The 15,645-nt window shown below is 44.5% G+C and overlaps 1 protein-coding gene across 2 annotated transcripts; it reads left to right on the top strand.

Annotated features, from left to right (window-relative positions):
- The first annotated feature begins 838 nt into the window (after positions 1-838).
- On the top strand, positions 839-9,924 carry LOC147972829 (protein NETWORKED 1A-like). Of its 2 annotated transcripts, none has more exons than XM_087521708.1 (6): positions 839-1,319; positions 2,449-2,651; positions 4,495-4,842; positions 4,931-6,360; positions 6,460-8,133; positions 8,550-9,924. In XM_087521708.1, exons 2-6 carry the CDS (start codon positions 2,549-2,551, stop codon positions 9,600-9,602), a joined length of 4,608 nt encoding a protein of 1,535 aa, XP_087377834.1. In that variant the 5' UTR covers positions 839-1,319; positions 2,449-2,548; the 3' UTR covers positions 9,603-9,924. The 2 variants fall into 2 exon arrangements, with proteins under 2 accessions (XP_087377834.1, XP_087377835.1); XM_087521709.1 differs by lacking the exon at positions 839-1,319 and adding an exon at positions 1,876-2,038.
- Positions 9,925-15,645: the final 5,721 nt, after the last annotated feature.

Genomic DNA, 15,645 nt, shown 5'->3' on the forward strand with positions numbered 1-15,645 from the left:
ATTCCATAAAAAGTTCCGGGAATTTTTGACTTTTTTTGAATTACTAAATTATTTTTGAATATAGGGGGGCGTAGCACCCGAGAGCTCCTATACATTTTCGCATGTTTGGTTTATATACTAAGGTTGTCACTATTTGCCACACTTTTTTTTACTACGCATGCCTAAGGTTAGGTGATCAAAATTAAGATTTTGCAAAAAAAAAAAGTGATCAAAACTGAGGCTACACTTTGTCACATTTGAGGTAGTCTTATCAGACTTTTTTGAGTCAATGATATGTGGGGTTTAATTTTCATGAAAAAAAAATCTTGCCACGAGCACACTGCAAACCAAACAAAGAGTTGAACCTTGTGACGAGGCAAAATGTGACAAATTTTGTCACGAACAATCCCATAAATTCGACACAACCCCTGCTTCCACGAGGAGGTCCATTGTGATCCTCTACGGACTACGGTGGGCTAGCGAAGGAGGCAATGCATGCCAGCCCGGACTGGGAACGCAGGCTACAACGGCTCCCCGTGGCGAGAGAATACGATACCTCACATACTACCACAACTGTCTACTTGTGCACTGAACTCTAATCATGCTGCATTATACTCCAATCATTCAGCATTATTATACTAGTGCTACTCCTCCAATCTTCAACAACGCTACAGAGGAGCCCCCACACGAATCGTCAAATTGCCCAGCTAGCTAGCAGTACCAGTAAAGCCACGAGCTAATCAGCCAAAAAAGAGGCATCTTCCAGAGTCACGCAATTTCCCAGCGCTCCCGAGGGCGCACGCGCAAATCTCTCTGGAAATCCCGCACGAGACAGGTGCCGCTCAATGCCCCCATAATTAAAAGCGCCAGGTTTCATACTAGTAGTAGACTGGGAGAGAAGAATCCAGCCGTGCTTTCGGCGTCCCCAGCTCACACGCACGCAGAGACAAGAACACTGCCGCTGCCGCTGCACCAACCGATCGCCATCGATCCCCTCCAGCCACCGGAAAGAAACAAAACAAAAGCTCCACAATCGCCGGCGCTTTGTGCCGCAAGCCTTGTCCTTGCTTTCCGGCCACAGCACCGGCCAGCAAGCAATCAAATCCCCATCGCCACCACCCTCCGGCCTGATCGATCAAACCTGCTCTGCTCCAAGAAAGAAACGGGAGGGGCGGCTCCAGGGGGGAGAGAAGGATCGCCATCTCGCCGCCGACGCATGATGCATTCCGCCGCGGCGCTGTGAGCTCCTCCGGGGAGGGGGGAGATGGCCTAGCCGCCGGATGGGAGCGGCTGGATCTCCATTGGGTTGCAGCTGCGGTCGCCGACAGAGGAAAATCAGGGTAAGAACAAGAAGGCTATCTCTCTTACTATTTGTTCTTGATTGATTGATGTTAGGTAGCGGTCGTTGTGTGATTGTCTCTTTCCTGAGGCGTTGGCCTGCTGGTGATGTTCCTCGTGGCCTCCGCCGCTGCAGGATTGCCTTTCCCCCTTTTTTTGCAGGTTTTTCGGGCTGACAATGATCAGCAGTACGGCCTTTACGAACTGCAATCATTTTCATCTTTTATTTATTTCCTTCGCTCCAAATTTTTTCTTCAACGATAAATTCAGTCTCATGGACGGAATTCGACGGTTTCGTGTTTCTTCCGGTAAGATTTGGAAGAGATCTCTGTTTTTCGAGGAGGGCTCATCAAAAGGACGCTATTTTTTTCTTCTCTCCCTGGCCTCTGATCACTAATGTAATGGAGTATTCGAGAGGAATCAATGTGGCCTCCTTGTAATTCTTGTAATGTAATGTCATCTGGGAGCTGGAGAGTGGTTGGGGGCATCTTTTATTTGGGTGGTTGGGTTTTCTTGTCACTGCCCACCCTTCCTTTTCTCTATCATTCTTGTTTGATGCTCCGTTCATTCCTGCCTCTGCAAGCAACCTCCCTTTCTTATTATTCATTACTATATATTTTTGGTTCACTATAGTTTAGTAGCAGTAGGATTTTTGAGTCGCTGGTGATGTGAGCAGAAGCTTGTGATTTCCTGAACTTGTGGCGGAAAAAGCCTGCACATGGTATTGTTTTTTTTTCTGCTTTCACTTTGGATAAATTTCCTCTCTGCTCTTCTTTCCTTGGCTGATGCTGCAGTTTATTCTCTACTGAGTTTGTGTTGCATACTCTGCAGTTTTGTGATTGGCACCTGCGGGGCAATTGCTTTTGGAGATTTGTGCAGTTCTGCTGTTTCCAATTCATCATTTACTATGTGCCGCTTTGTTCATCAACTCAACTCATATGTTCAGCTCAAAGCTGCTTTAATAATCAAGAAACAAATTCATCACTAGGAGGATTAGCCGCTGCTATTGCTACCTTGTGGCGTTGCTGATCTTGAGCTTAAAATAGGAGCAGATAGTAACCTTTTCCCCCGTTCGTTGGTTATTTCTGCATGCTAAGGATACTTAACAATCTGAGGGTATTTATATTGCAGGTAACTGGCTGGTGTTAGATTGTGGTTGGTTCTTGTTGCTGTCATCCTTCTCTGCCTGTGGGAGCACAGAACATCCTCTGCTGTTTAGTCTGTTGCCGTGATGGCAACGACATCACCGACCGATGTTAAGCGCAAGTACTCATGGTGGTGGGACAGTCATATCTGCCCAAAGAACTCCAAATGGCTTCAGGAGAATCTCGAAGGTAAAATATGTTAACTTGTTGAGCTGTTTGCGTGTCATTTCCTTGGATGACCGGTTCCTTTGGATTCTAAAAACTGAGCATGCCTCAGATGCTGATCTGGCATTAGAGTTGTAACCCTGATTCTGAAGTGAATAAGCAAACACACACAATAACTGAATTCGAAATTTCCCTGGAAGTTCCTCTGAAATCAATTTGAGCAGAAATGTAGATATTCGGAGGTGGTTCAAAGAATGCTCGCTGAAGACTGAAGTTCATTGGGTTATCCACATGAGCCTTATTTGTGATTTAAGCTCGTCACATTCCAAATTGGAAATTCAGAAAAGATATGAGATGGCAATTTGTTATTTAAATATGAATTATGAAGCTTACAATTAAAATAATAATTTTATAGTCTGAATTTGGAAACCTGAAAATCTAAGCAATGTATAGAGGATTTGACCAGGTACTGCTTTTAGCATTTGTGTTATTTATTTTTCAGGGGAGTATAGAAGCACTGCTCTGATTTGTAGGAACTGTGCCTTGATCTAGTGTGTTTATTGTCATTGCTGTTATGTGGTCCCAAGGATGTAAATCTGAGAAAAAGGTTTCAATGATGAATTGCAAATTTCTTGTGGAAAAACTTGCATTGTAATGGCAGTGTGTGAAAGTCATTAGAGTACTGTCGAAGCACATGGGCAACTTCAATGCTGCAAATAGCAAGTTAGCGATAACATGTTCTTCTGCAGGCACCCACGTCTTGGTTTAGTTGGCCACTGTAATGAATAACCAAATGTATGATATCATTTATTTCATGTTCGTTAATTAAGGTTAGACTGAACATTTACTGGATTAATTTACCAGACCAGTACACACCATAGTGGAATATATGAGCTTAATCAGCAGAATAGCTGTGCAGTACATTGATGTACTATTCACAGTACATTGATGTACTATTCACAGTACATCGATGTACTATTCGTTTATTATTAGTTTGGTAGATAGTTAGCTGAAAGTTCAGATTATTAAAGCTACTACTCTAAAATCTTGTTGTTATTGCTTAACAAGTTTCAAAAGTGAGCAATCAGTCCTGGTTCGTGACTCAGTCATGGTCATGTTAATCTGACAGAGTCATGTTTAAACTCTGCAAGATCTGTCCATCATGATCTGTTGATTTACGCACATTTATTTGTTGTACATTTAATTCAACAAAATCAAGACCAACATGTTTCTTGATTCATGTTAAGACTCTGCGAGCTCTGTCAGTCATGAATTATAAAGTTTATGCCTGAGTCATTTTTAAGACTAAAATGTGTGTACCAACAGATCATGATTGACAGAACTTGCAGAGTCTTAACATGACCATGACTCTGTCAGATAATGAAGTCTATATATGATAGCTAGCTGAATTTTTGGTTGTACAGATTAAAAAGGTTGTGTTGTATTTCCACATGTACACACATAATTGCTCTTAACTTAAGAATGCATCTTTTTTGAATTTTCAATAATAAAGAGAGCATTAGTGATTGGGAGCCAAAAATCTTCTGTATTCTTTTAGGCCCTAGTAGACATGTGATGTAATATGATAATCATATGGATTATGTTTAATTAGGGGAATACCATAGATTCTCCACTGACTCCATTCCATGATTAAGATGCCACTTCATAAGCAGCCAAGGGAATGCTAATCTACGCTGCATGTTTTAAAAGATAACTATCTAATGATGAAAGTGTAAATGAATGAATATTGTGAACAATGAAGGGTCCGGGTTATCGTTCTCCTTGTATTTGTATGATGCTTCAGTTTTTTTCAGAAGTTCGTTGAAGTTTGTACAGGGCTCATATCTCTTAATTCGTGATTACACAGACATGGATAGCAAAATTAAGCTGATGATCAAAATCATTGAAGAAGATGCGGAGTCTTTTGCAAAAAAGGCGGAAATGTACTACCGAAGGCGACCTGAGTTAATGGCCTTGCTTGAGGAGTTGTACCGTGCATACCGAGCTCTAGCTGAAAGATATGATCATGCAGCCGGGGACCTCCGACAGGCCCATAAAAAAATAGCAGAAGCATTCCCTGATCAGGTTCTTATGGACCCAGATGATGATCTGCCAGCTGAATCTGCAACAACTGAAACTGACCAGGACAATGCAGAAATGGCTCGATATTTCCTGTCTTTCATGAATTCTGGTGATCCAAAAATGCATGGCAAAGGTAAGAGTTTTTAGGGCAAAATTGCAAAACACCATGCGCACACGCACACATGAGAATAAAGTGTGACAAGCAAAAAAATTTCTTGCAGATGACCAAGACTACGAGAAGCTGCAGAATGAACTAGCAAGCCTGACACAGGAAAACCAAGACCTGAAGAAGAGGATCACATCAGTGCTAGAACAGAGCAACTGTGCAGAGTCCGAGGTTCTTTGTCTCAAGGAGGCTCTTGCGCAGCAAGAGGCAGAGAAGGAAACTGCAGTTCTGCAATGCCAACAATCCTCTGCTAGATTACAGAACCTCCGATCTGAGATATTGCATACCCAGGAACAGTTCAACAGACTGAAAGAGGAGATGCAAACTGGGTTGCTGCCTTCAAGCACAGCGGACGAGGAGCGTTTCCATGTGCTCGAAAGAGATAACCAGGACTTGCAGTTGGAAGTAGAGAGGCTGAAACATTTGCTGAAACAGAAGCATGATGAGCTAAATGAGAAGCAAGATGAGCTGGAAAAACTCAACATCTCCACAGAAGAGGAGCATCTCAAGTGCATGCAAGCAGAAATGGTGAGCCTCTCTTTGGAGAAGAAGCTGTTAATAGCACATGACAAACTGCGGCTTTTGGCTCTTGACAAGCAGAGAGAAGAAAGCAAAGTGAAGGACATTGAAACAAGCAAGATTGTGCTTCAGAAAGAACTGGGCAGTATTCTAGAAGAGAGCAAAAGGCTGGCTCTTGAGAAGCAGAGAGAAGAAAGCAAAGTGAAGGACATTGAAACAAGCAAGATTGTGCTTCAGAAAGAATTGGACAGTATTCTAGAAGAGAACAAGAATCTGACTAGCCAATATCACTCTTCTTCAGCTGTGATAATTCGTCTGCAGGATGAGATCATTTCCATGAAGAATGCGCAACAAAAACTTGAAGAAGAGATTTGTAAACATGTGGATGAGAAGAAGACACTTCAATACGAGCTTTCACACCTGAAGGAGGATAGGAGTGAACTGGAGAGGAAACACTTCTCGATCAAGGAGCAGATACAGTCGGTGAACGTAAATGTAGAATCACTTCAAACTCTTGCACATGAGTTAAGGGATGGCAATGTTGAGCTGAAAGACATCATCAAGAACCATGAGAGAACAGAGGCTCTTCATGCCGAAAACCTGAGGCAGTTGGAGAGGATGTCTGAGAAGAATGCACATTTGGAGAAGTCCTTGGCAGCTTCAACTACTGAGCTTGAAGGGTTAAGAGAAAAGAAGGCGGTGTTGGAAGAATCATGCAAGGAACTCAATTCCAAGATATGCAGTCATCTGTCTGAGCGAGCTGCGCTTGTTGCGCAGCTTGAGGCAATTTCTCAGACCATGGAGGTGCTGCTCGAGAAGAACACCGTTTTGGAGAATTCCTTATCTGATGCCAATGCTGAACTGGAGGACTTGAGGAGGAAGTTGAAAGAGCTGGAAAAATCTTCAGAGTCAGTCAACAGTCAGAATTCAGTTCTTCAATCTGAGAAGACAACTCTTGTTTTTCAGGTATGCTATGTGAATGACCTTATTTTTTTACCAGTTGTCATAAAAAATTAGGTTTGATTGTCCGTCTTTAGTATGTACTTACCTTAATTATTCTTCCAGGTTGATAGCATCAGCAATACTCTCGTGAGTTTACAAGCAGAATACACAGAGCTAGAAAGACGACACTCAGCTCTACAACAGGAGAAAGACTCGGTGCTTGATGAAGTGATCAAGCTACAAGAGCAGATAAGGCTCGAGAGGAAAGAACACCAAGATCTTGCACTCTCAGCAAGCAAGACTCAGTTTGACCTACAGAACAAAATTGACCTATTGCTAGAGGAAGGCAGGAATAGAGAGGAGCAGCTTCAAGAGGAGGAGATGAAGATTGTCAAAGCTCAGACAGAGATCTTCATCTTAAAAGAGTGTTTGGGCGACATGGCTTCAGCAAATTCAGACTACTTGGCAAAACTGCAAAAGAAGGAAGAAGCATGCAAGGTTCATGAGGAGAAATTGGACTGCTTGTCACAGGATAATCAGAAGCTAACTGAAGGGATCGGTTCATTACGGAGTGTCTTACACTTGGATGAGAAGTATGAGTCCTTAGACCAAATGAAGCTTGACATCATTTTGCAGCTCATCTTGCATGAGGTCAACTGCTTAAGGAGTACAATATCTGATGCCCAGGATGCGAGACAGAAAGAGCTTGTTGAGAAGTCTCTTGTTGTCACACTTCTGGAGCACTTTGGGCAGGAGGTAGCCGACCTGCGGTCGGAGCGCAACACCCTCAAGCAAGATCAGCAAGCAAAGAGCGAGGAGTTGCTCCAGCTGCAGGCAGAAAGGCAGGAGCTTGCGGAGATCAGCGATGAGTTCTGGGAAGAGATGGAGTCTCGTAACCAGAGAGTTGATGACTTGAGTGCCGAGGCAAAGTTCTTGGTTGGACAGTTGTCAGAACTTCAAGATTCTCGGAGGTCACTGCAGAGTGAGATTATAAAGCTGATTCAACAAAACTCTTTGCTGGCAAATGAGCTACATGACTCCAGGGAGAAAGAGATGATCTTTGAAGATGATTTCAGCGTTCTCATGAGCGAAGCCGTCAGCAAAGATATCCTTCTTGTGATATTTAGAAGCCTTCATGAAGACAGGTCCCTGGAGTTGAAGTCTTTGCATGATGATTTTGTGTGCCTACAAGCTGTAGGAAGCGAGCTTTGTAAGGACATCAGGATGATGAACAAGAAGCTTGGTGATTTTGAATTCCTGGACAACCACCTCGGCAAAGATACAACCATGAGCATTTGTGACCGGTCTAGTGAAGAAAATAATCACAAAGAAGTTGACGGCGCTGGCCTTCAAGAATCAAATGAAATGCTACTGGAGGAGATACTCAAGTTACATGGAAATGTGGAAATGCTTATGAGCAAGGAGAAGGCTTCTGTCGACATCAGATCCTGCAATGAAGAGATCACAAAATTGGTATCCCACATGCACATGGCCATCATGAATGCAGCTCTGTTCAAGGAGAAGATCATTGAGCTCATCGTAACATGTGAGAGCTATGAGATAAGTGCCATGGTGCAGAAGGAGGTGCTCAAGGAAGATATCACCCGAAGGAATTCGTATGTGGACGAGCTGAAAGACAAACTAAATGCTGTAGAGATTGAGAACAGAAGACTGAAGGTCGATCTGAATGGTGACGTCACGATGTTAGGATCATTGCAGAGCGAAGTCAGTGCCCTGGAGAAACAAACCGTGTCCCTTGCTAATGATTTCTTGCAATCAAATAAACTCAAAGTGGAGGTAAACATTCCCTTTCCCATGTATTTTCTGGCGATTACAAACAAGACACTTGCATGCACGCGTGCACACACAAAAATTCAGCAGTCGGTTCCAACTATTTAGTATTTTAAAAAGCCATCTATTTAGTAATATAGGATTATTTCGTCTTCTAACAATTTATTTAGTAGTGCCTTAGTACAAACAATTAAATATTTTGTCCTTAATCTTCTGTTGAAAAGAGATATTAAGGTCCTTACTTCTTACAATTACTCTGTTATTGGAGGATCTAACTACTAATGATAAGCATGGGAAATCTCGTAAGCTTTCCCTCAAAACGATATAGTATTTCCCTAAGACTAAAACTGGCATTGTGTACATTTCATGAAGTTATCCTTTTCATTCCAGGACTCATTTTACATTTTTCTTCTTTTTCTTAGGAAAATGCATCATCTCCTCAGCCTCTGGAAACCATAGCGGGATCCAGTGATCAGAATGCAAATGAAACAGTAAAAGAAATGGAGCTGCAAAAATTGCGTGGAACAATCAAAAGGCTCCAGAATGTGGTCGCGGATGCGGGTGTCCTTCTCGAGCAAGAGAGGCTTGGTTTCAATGCCAATCTGCAAGAAGCGAGGAAGCAGATCGAGGCGCTGAAGCTCAAGGAGATCTTGGATGATGACTTGGTTGAAATGAACTACGAGCAAATGTTGAAAGACATACAGCTTGATCTCATCCAACCTTCTTCAGGCCGTCGAACCGAGGCCCTTGGCCAGCAAAAGAAAATAGCAGCACAAGCAGATCACAAGGTTCATGACCTTGCTGGACCAAGCAATAGCCATGCGCGCGATGATTTGGGACCACCGCAGAGTGAGTCATTTGACAGTGGCAGCAGCAGACAGTCTCCTGCTGAGCTAGTGGTGGTGAAAGAGCTGAGCATTGTGAACCAAGAGCTACCAAGGTCCATCACCACGGAGCCACACCAGGAGTGGAAGAACAAGGTCATTCAAAGGCTATCTTCTGACGGGAAGAGGCTCAGCACCCTCCAGTCCAGCATTCAAGAACTCAAAACGAACACCGAGGCATCGGAAGAGCTCGAGCTCGAGAACGTCAGATACCAAATAAGGGAAGCTGAGAGCACCATCATCGAGCTGATTGACACCAACAGTAAACTTGCCAAGAAGGCCGAAGAGTTCACGTCGGCCGACGGCCTTGATGGGGACAACATTGACCTGAGGAGCAGGCACCAGCGCAAGATCCTGGAGCGTGCAAGGAAGATGTCAGAGAAGATTGGGAGGCTGGAGGTGGAAATGCAGAAGGTCCAGCAGGCTCTGGTGAAGTATGAAGAGGAGCAGACGAGCGCCGTGACATCGAAAACCGTGGTTCAGCGGTCGAAGGTGCAGCTGGTGGACTATCTCTACGGTCGAAGGCGGGAAAGTCGGAAGCCGCGATGCTCGCCTTGCGGTTGCATGAGAGCGAAAACCATCGATGACTAACTCTGCCTTCGTTCGCGCCGCTCCTTTTTTGAAGGCGAAATGTGGAAGGCTGGTTTTCAGTTTCAGATGGAGCGACTCATTAGTTCATGTTTTCTAGGTAAATACAGGGAAAAAAAGTGGTATGTAAGGATTGTAAATGGTAGCTATTGACTGTAAGCGTCTGCTATAAACTTACTGCCGGGCTTGTAAAATTATGGCTAACATTTGTTGCGTGTAGCTGCGCACCGTCCGTGCATCGTCCAGACCGAATATTGCAGTGGAAATTGTTTGTAAACAAGAGAGGGCATAGAAATAAGCAGCCGGAGAGCATTTTCGTGTGGTATTCTGTACATGCTCAACAGGTGATCATTCGTCAATTTGACTGTCACAAGATTGCCGACTGGATTACGGTTCTGAATCTGATGAACATCGTCTTTTGAAACATCTTGTATACTGGTCACAGAGAGGTCAGGGGAAGTATCTAGTGCACCGTTGTCAAATCAAAATTCAAAACATCATCAATCTATGCTGTCACAGTTATTCTTTGTTTCCAGTTGTTGGTTGTCAGATTATTTTTTTGAAGCACCAACCGTAGAACAATTGTTCTACGGTATTTTCTATTAATAATAAGTATATTTACAGAAAAAAAGACAAAAGAAAGGAGCTAAAGGAATCTAGCCTATTCCCGCTATTCCTTGGTTGTCAGATTGTGGTCCTTCTGAACTTTACACGGGCTTCCGCCCTTTTCTTTTCCTATCTGTGTTCATATGCAGTTCTCCTGCATGGTTTCGGAAGAAAAAAAAGGCTCTAGATACAGAAATGACAAATTCGACACTGGTTAGGGAGTGAATAATATAAGTTGGGCCTTGGATTTGACCCATTATCTCTATTGATAGCAAATCGGTCGTTTTTTTACCTCGAGCTATCCTCTGAATTTTGATTTGGAATCCTGTCGAGGTTTGTGAGTGCATCACAGGCATTTTGCAGCATGAAAGCATTAACATGGGGGCATCCTCCCTGTAAAGAAAGCATTGCCATGGAGATTACCAGAGTTCACATACCCTTTTTTATTCTGAAAGGTTGTGCTGGTCATTGTATAAACTAAATGAAAAGCTCTATAAAGCCCTGTGTACTTTCCTACTGCATCCAGTTCTCGGAATTTTCCCATCAGGAGAATCAATTAAACTATTTTGAAGGGCCAATTAGTTCTTAGTGTTTGCCGTTCCAATATTCTACAGCTAACCTGTCAAGAGGTGCATGCATGTTTTAGCCATGGCATTATTGGGTTGGCAGGGTCAGTCAGACACTGCAGGCCGGTCTCCTCTTGTTGCCATGGATCCCACTCAAATCCAGTCGGTGGGTATCTAATCACACCTCGATTCTCAGAACCTGCCGCGATCCCTTCCTCGTAACTTTATACTCCCTCCAGCAGCTCGGCTTTACATTACATTTACATATCGTAATGCGTGACTAGCGATACAGTTAACAATGACCCGTTGCTTACCTCTCCCAAGGAGCAGAATTTCCAATGGAGTTTTTGACTGCACAGTTGATGGATCCACGCAGCTGTCGAACCCCGCCGTTTGGCCTTCACTGACGCATTGGTTGTTGCTCTGACGGTTATATGTCATCTGCATGGCCCATATTAAGGCCAGTCCCACGTGAATGCGGCGACATGTTGATCAAGTTATGCTGATCCAATCGATCGCTTGCTCCAAACTCTAGTCTAGAGATGACCTGAGACGATCAGGCCTTTCCAGCCGAAAATATGTTGATGTTAGGTAAAGCTGATGGTGTATATCTGCATGGTGAGCTTTCGTGTCTACTGGATGCTAGATCGATGGACGGCCTCGTCTTTCAGAATAAACTAAGAAGACGCATGGACGGATGGATGGACGACGTTGGACGTCACCGTGTACCAAACGGATTGGAGGCGGCAGAATTTCTCCGCCGGGGTTCCTTTGTCTGCAATTAAGATCGGGGGAACATGCGTGAAAGCTCAGTCTCATCGACCACAGTTCTCTGAATATATGGATGGTCTGACTTCCTGTGCTGATGGCTTCAAGATTTTTTACCAGCTGAAAGAGATGAATTACCTCATCCCACAAGGCACAAGCAGAGCAACTTTCTAATTATTGTTTGTTTGACAAATACCACTAATGTCTAGGAATTGGAGTTATTGCTTCACGTAGAAGTACCGTGAAAAGTAAATAAGCTGTCGTGTGCACGTGTGAAGATTAACCTCACCAGGTTAATCGACAACTAATAACCCAGGGAAGTAGTAAAAGGAACGGGTCCGTAAACATTTACCTAAAATCCCATTAGCATCAAGAGAGAGAATAGGGAATGCAGATGCATCCTCCCGACCAGCTGTTATTTTCACTCACCTACCGGATCAGATCAAGCTCTAGGACGCATGAGAGAGAGAGAGAGAGATGTTAGATGCAGAGAGAGAGAGAGAGAGAGAGAGAGAGAGAGATGTTGGATGCAAAATACTTTGGTCTTTCAAAGTCTCAAAGATGTGCCAACAGCCAACAAGAGATGGGCAAACAAGTCATGTTCCAAAACTGCACTGGAAAAAGTGGGAATTAAGTGGAAACCTGTCATGTTGCATGTCCTCCTTTGATGCCCTTTCTTCGCATAAAAGCACTAGATCATTGACCCATTAACGAAACCAATGATTACAAAAGTTAAAATAAATGAGCAAACTACACCATTCACCTCGGAAAGAAAAAAACACACACCATTTCATAGAAGTTCAATGTAGTATCAAATTTTAATGCCAACGGAATAAGTCTAGGAAGGCAGTATCACTCTCGAATTTTAATGAAACTAAATGAAAAAACCAGACCGTTTCTTTTTGAGAATCACAACTTGGATGGTTTCCTATACTCATCCTTGTGCCATTTTAACACAATACGAACACGAAACCAATGATTACAAAAGTTAAAATAAATGAAGAAACTACACCGTTCTCCTCACAAAAAAAAACTATTTCATAGAAGTTCAATGTAGTATCAAATTTTAATGTCAACAAGTCTAGGAAGGCAGTATCACTCTCAAAATTTAATGATCAAGAAAAGCCAGCAATTGCTGGATCTTTCAAAAACTCTCGAATTTTAATGAAACTAAATGAAAATACATGACCCTTTCTTTTTGAGAATCACAACTTGGATGATTTCCCACACTCATCCTTGTGCCTTTTTTTAACACAATACAAACACTACACTCACCCCTACAAAGCATGCACACCCACCCTATCCCTATGAGCACCTCTGACATACTAAGCCGCCACAATATCTTATTAACGAAGTCATCATAAATGCCTCGATGGAGCGTCTCGTCCCATTAAACGAACATCGCTGAAAAGTCTAAATAAATTCAGAAAAATCAATGCGAGCACCAGTGCCAAGTCTAGGACTTGAACCCTGGTGAAATGGTTCCACCATAAGAAATCTAACCATCTGAGGTACGCTTTGTTCACACTCATCCTTGTGCCCTCGCAAACATCTCGTCTTCCATTACTCTTAGTCTTGTTACATTTTTTTACAGAAAGGTTTAATCTTGTTACAATCAAAAATATATTGCCCACACTTCTCCACTAGTCCAGACTTTTGGGTGAACTGGCTAGTGCATGAATTCAATATAGTATAAGATCCAAGAGGACTTAAGTCTAAGACCCATGCACATTAATACAAAATAGTTGTGACCTACATCGACCCAACATGTCTTTTGCGTGAACTGACTCATGCATGAATTCAGTAGTTACATGTTGGTGTAGTAACTGAGTAAAGAGAACAAATAATTATGTAGTTGACATATATAATGAACTACATTAGTAGGGCTAATTAAAATTAAAACATGCTACAAATTCTTTTTGTCTCGGCAATAAAACATGGATCAAGGACCATATTGCTACTACTTGCTAGCACAAGTTCAAACATGCATCACAAGAATGTTTGTTTGATTCCTTGGCAGTTGGCACTGCTATAGGAAAACATGAGCATTACCTTTCTAACCTCTCCTCACTAGATTATTAGTAAGAATTCTCCGGTGATAGTTTCCTTTTATTGGCACAACTAGTGAAGTTGGCGAGTCGAATCATGTTTATAATGAAAATTTACCATTTTGCCAAATTAAGATTGGTCTTATTTTATTTTAGTAGAACGTGTGAGGGAAACTACCTTATCTTCCAAAACACTCCCTCCTAAAAACCCTAGCCCACCACCACCCCTCCCTCCCCACTCTTCCTCCCTTGCCGCTGCCAGTGGCGGCCGTGGGCAAGCTGCACGGGGCCGATGAAGGTAGCAGTGAGGCCCTCATTCTCGTTTGTTGGGAGGGTGCTGGAAATAGAGGCTCCGACTCCGGGTGGAGATGGCGGCGCCAACCCTTCTCTACAAACAATGGCGGCGAGTGGAGCCGACGCGTCGGAAGCGAGCTATGTGGTGCGACCTCAGGCGCAGTAGTGACAGATCTGGCTTAGTGGCGCCTTGATTTGGCAGTTTAGCAGTGCCAGAGAGGTTGCAATGGCAATGGCCCTATATATGCGGCATCTCCCATCGTTGTTTACCTTACCTAGGGGTTTGACCTGACCAGTGGAGGTTGTGGTAGTGTGCACCAGAGTGGCGGACATGAGGATGTGGTTGGCAGATCTGCAGTGGCCACATCGACGAGTGGATCTGGGTGTGACACTACTCAAGTGCCCCTCCTGCTCTCATTAAAGGGGATTGAAGGCGGTGTGACAATGTCCAGAAGCAGTACGACAAGGCCCTCTACCTGCCTCAGGTGTTTTATCTAGCAATGTGGGTGAGATTCGGGATCTCATAACATTGAATCCTTCTTGTGAGTTGTCTGTGACGCCCCGATACCGATGTGCCAGGTGTCCTCTAGTTATTTGTTGTTGTTGCGTTGTCATTGCTTGCGTGTCATGCATTGCATATCATGTCATCATGTGCATTTCATTTGCATACATGTTCGTCTCATGCATCCGAGCATTTTCTCCGTTGTCAGTTTTGCAATCCGGCACTCCTATGTCATCCGGTGTCCCTTTCTACCTCTTTTCATGTGCGGGTGTTAAACGTTTTCAGATTGGACCAAGACTTGTCATGCGGCATTGGTTTACTACCGGTAGACCGCCTGTCAAGTTTCGTGCCATTTGGACTTTGTTTGATACACCAACGGTTAACCGAGGGACCGAAAAGGCCTCGTGTGTGTTGCAGCCCAACACCCTTCCAAAGTGGCCCAAAACCCACCTAAACCTCCTCCATCATCTCGGTCGTTCGATCACGATCGCGTGGCCGAAAACCGCACCTCATTTGGACTCTCCTAGCTCCCTCTAGCTATAAAACTAGCCCCCCTTTCCAAATCTCGGATCTTTTCCCCGAAACCCTAAAAATCTCCTTTCAGCTGGCCGGACGTGTCCGTTTCAGGCCGGACAACGTCCGTCGCCGCCTCCGACGAACCAGGCTCCGCCACCTGTCCTCGCCGCCGCCGTTTTCCACCGCGCGCTGCCGCGGGCCCGCGCGGCCCAGATCCGGCCCGCGGGGCCCGAACCGCCGTCGCCCCGTGCCTGGTCGTCACCGCGCCCGGCGCCGCCCGCCCGCGCCCGCCGGCCACCCGCTCCGCCCTTCGCCGCCTTTTGCTCTGGCCGCCGCGGCCTGCCTCGCCGGTGACCGCGCCAGGAGCCGCCGCCTCCTCCAACGCCCGCCGCTTCGACCCACGTCCTCGGGCGCCGCGCGCAGCGCAGCCTCCCGCCACGCGGCGCCGCTCCGGCCTCCTCCTTCATCTCCCGCGACGAACTCCGGCGAACAGGCGACTCCGGCGAACCTCGGGCGCCGCACCGCTACAGTACCCGCACCAGATCCAGATCTGGACTCGAGGGTTGACTTTCCTCTCGAAACCCTATTTTTTTTGGCAATTTTCATCATGTCGTAACTCTGCATCCGTAGCTCCGATTCACGCGTGTAGCATATCAAAATGTTCGTCTCGACGAGTACATCATTTCTTCTCATTGTATCATTTTCATTTGAGCTCATCTTGATGCCCGAAATGCTGTTGGAAGAGG

Source organism: Triticum urartu, chromosome 5A (genome assembly GCF_056163025.1).
Source record: "Triticum urartu cultivar PI428250 chromosome 5A, HENAU_Tu73, whole genome shotgun sequence".
NCBI lineage: Eukaryota > Viridiplantae > Streptophyta > Magnoliopsida > Poales > Poaceae > Triticum > Triticum urartu.

What these genes read in the sequence shown, in the direction of transcription:
- LOC147972829 (XM_087521708.1), top strand. Translation starts at nt 2,549, where the DNA reads ATGGCAACGACATCACCGACCGATGTTAAGCGCAAGTACTCATGGTGG. An exon ending in AGACAACTCTTGTTTTTCAG is followed by an intron (nt 6,361 to 6,459) that starts GTATGCTATGTG and finishes TTATTCTTCCAG; the next exon opens with GTTGATAGCATCAGCAATAC. An exon ending in CAAATAAACTCAAAGTGGAG is followed by an intron (nt 8,134 to 8,549) that starts GTAAACATTCCC and finishes TCTTTTTCTTAG; the next exon opens with GAAAATGCATCATCTCCTCA.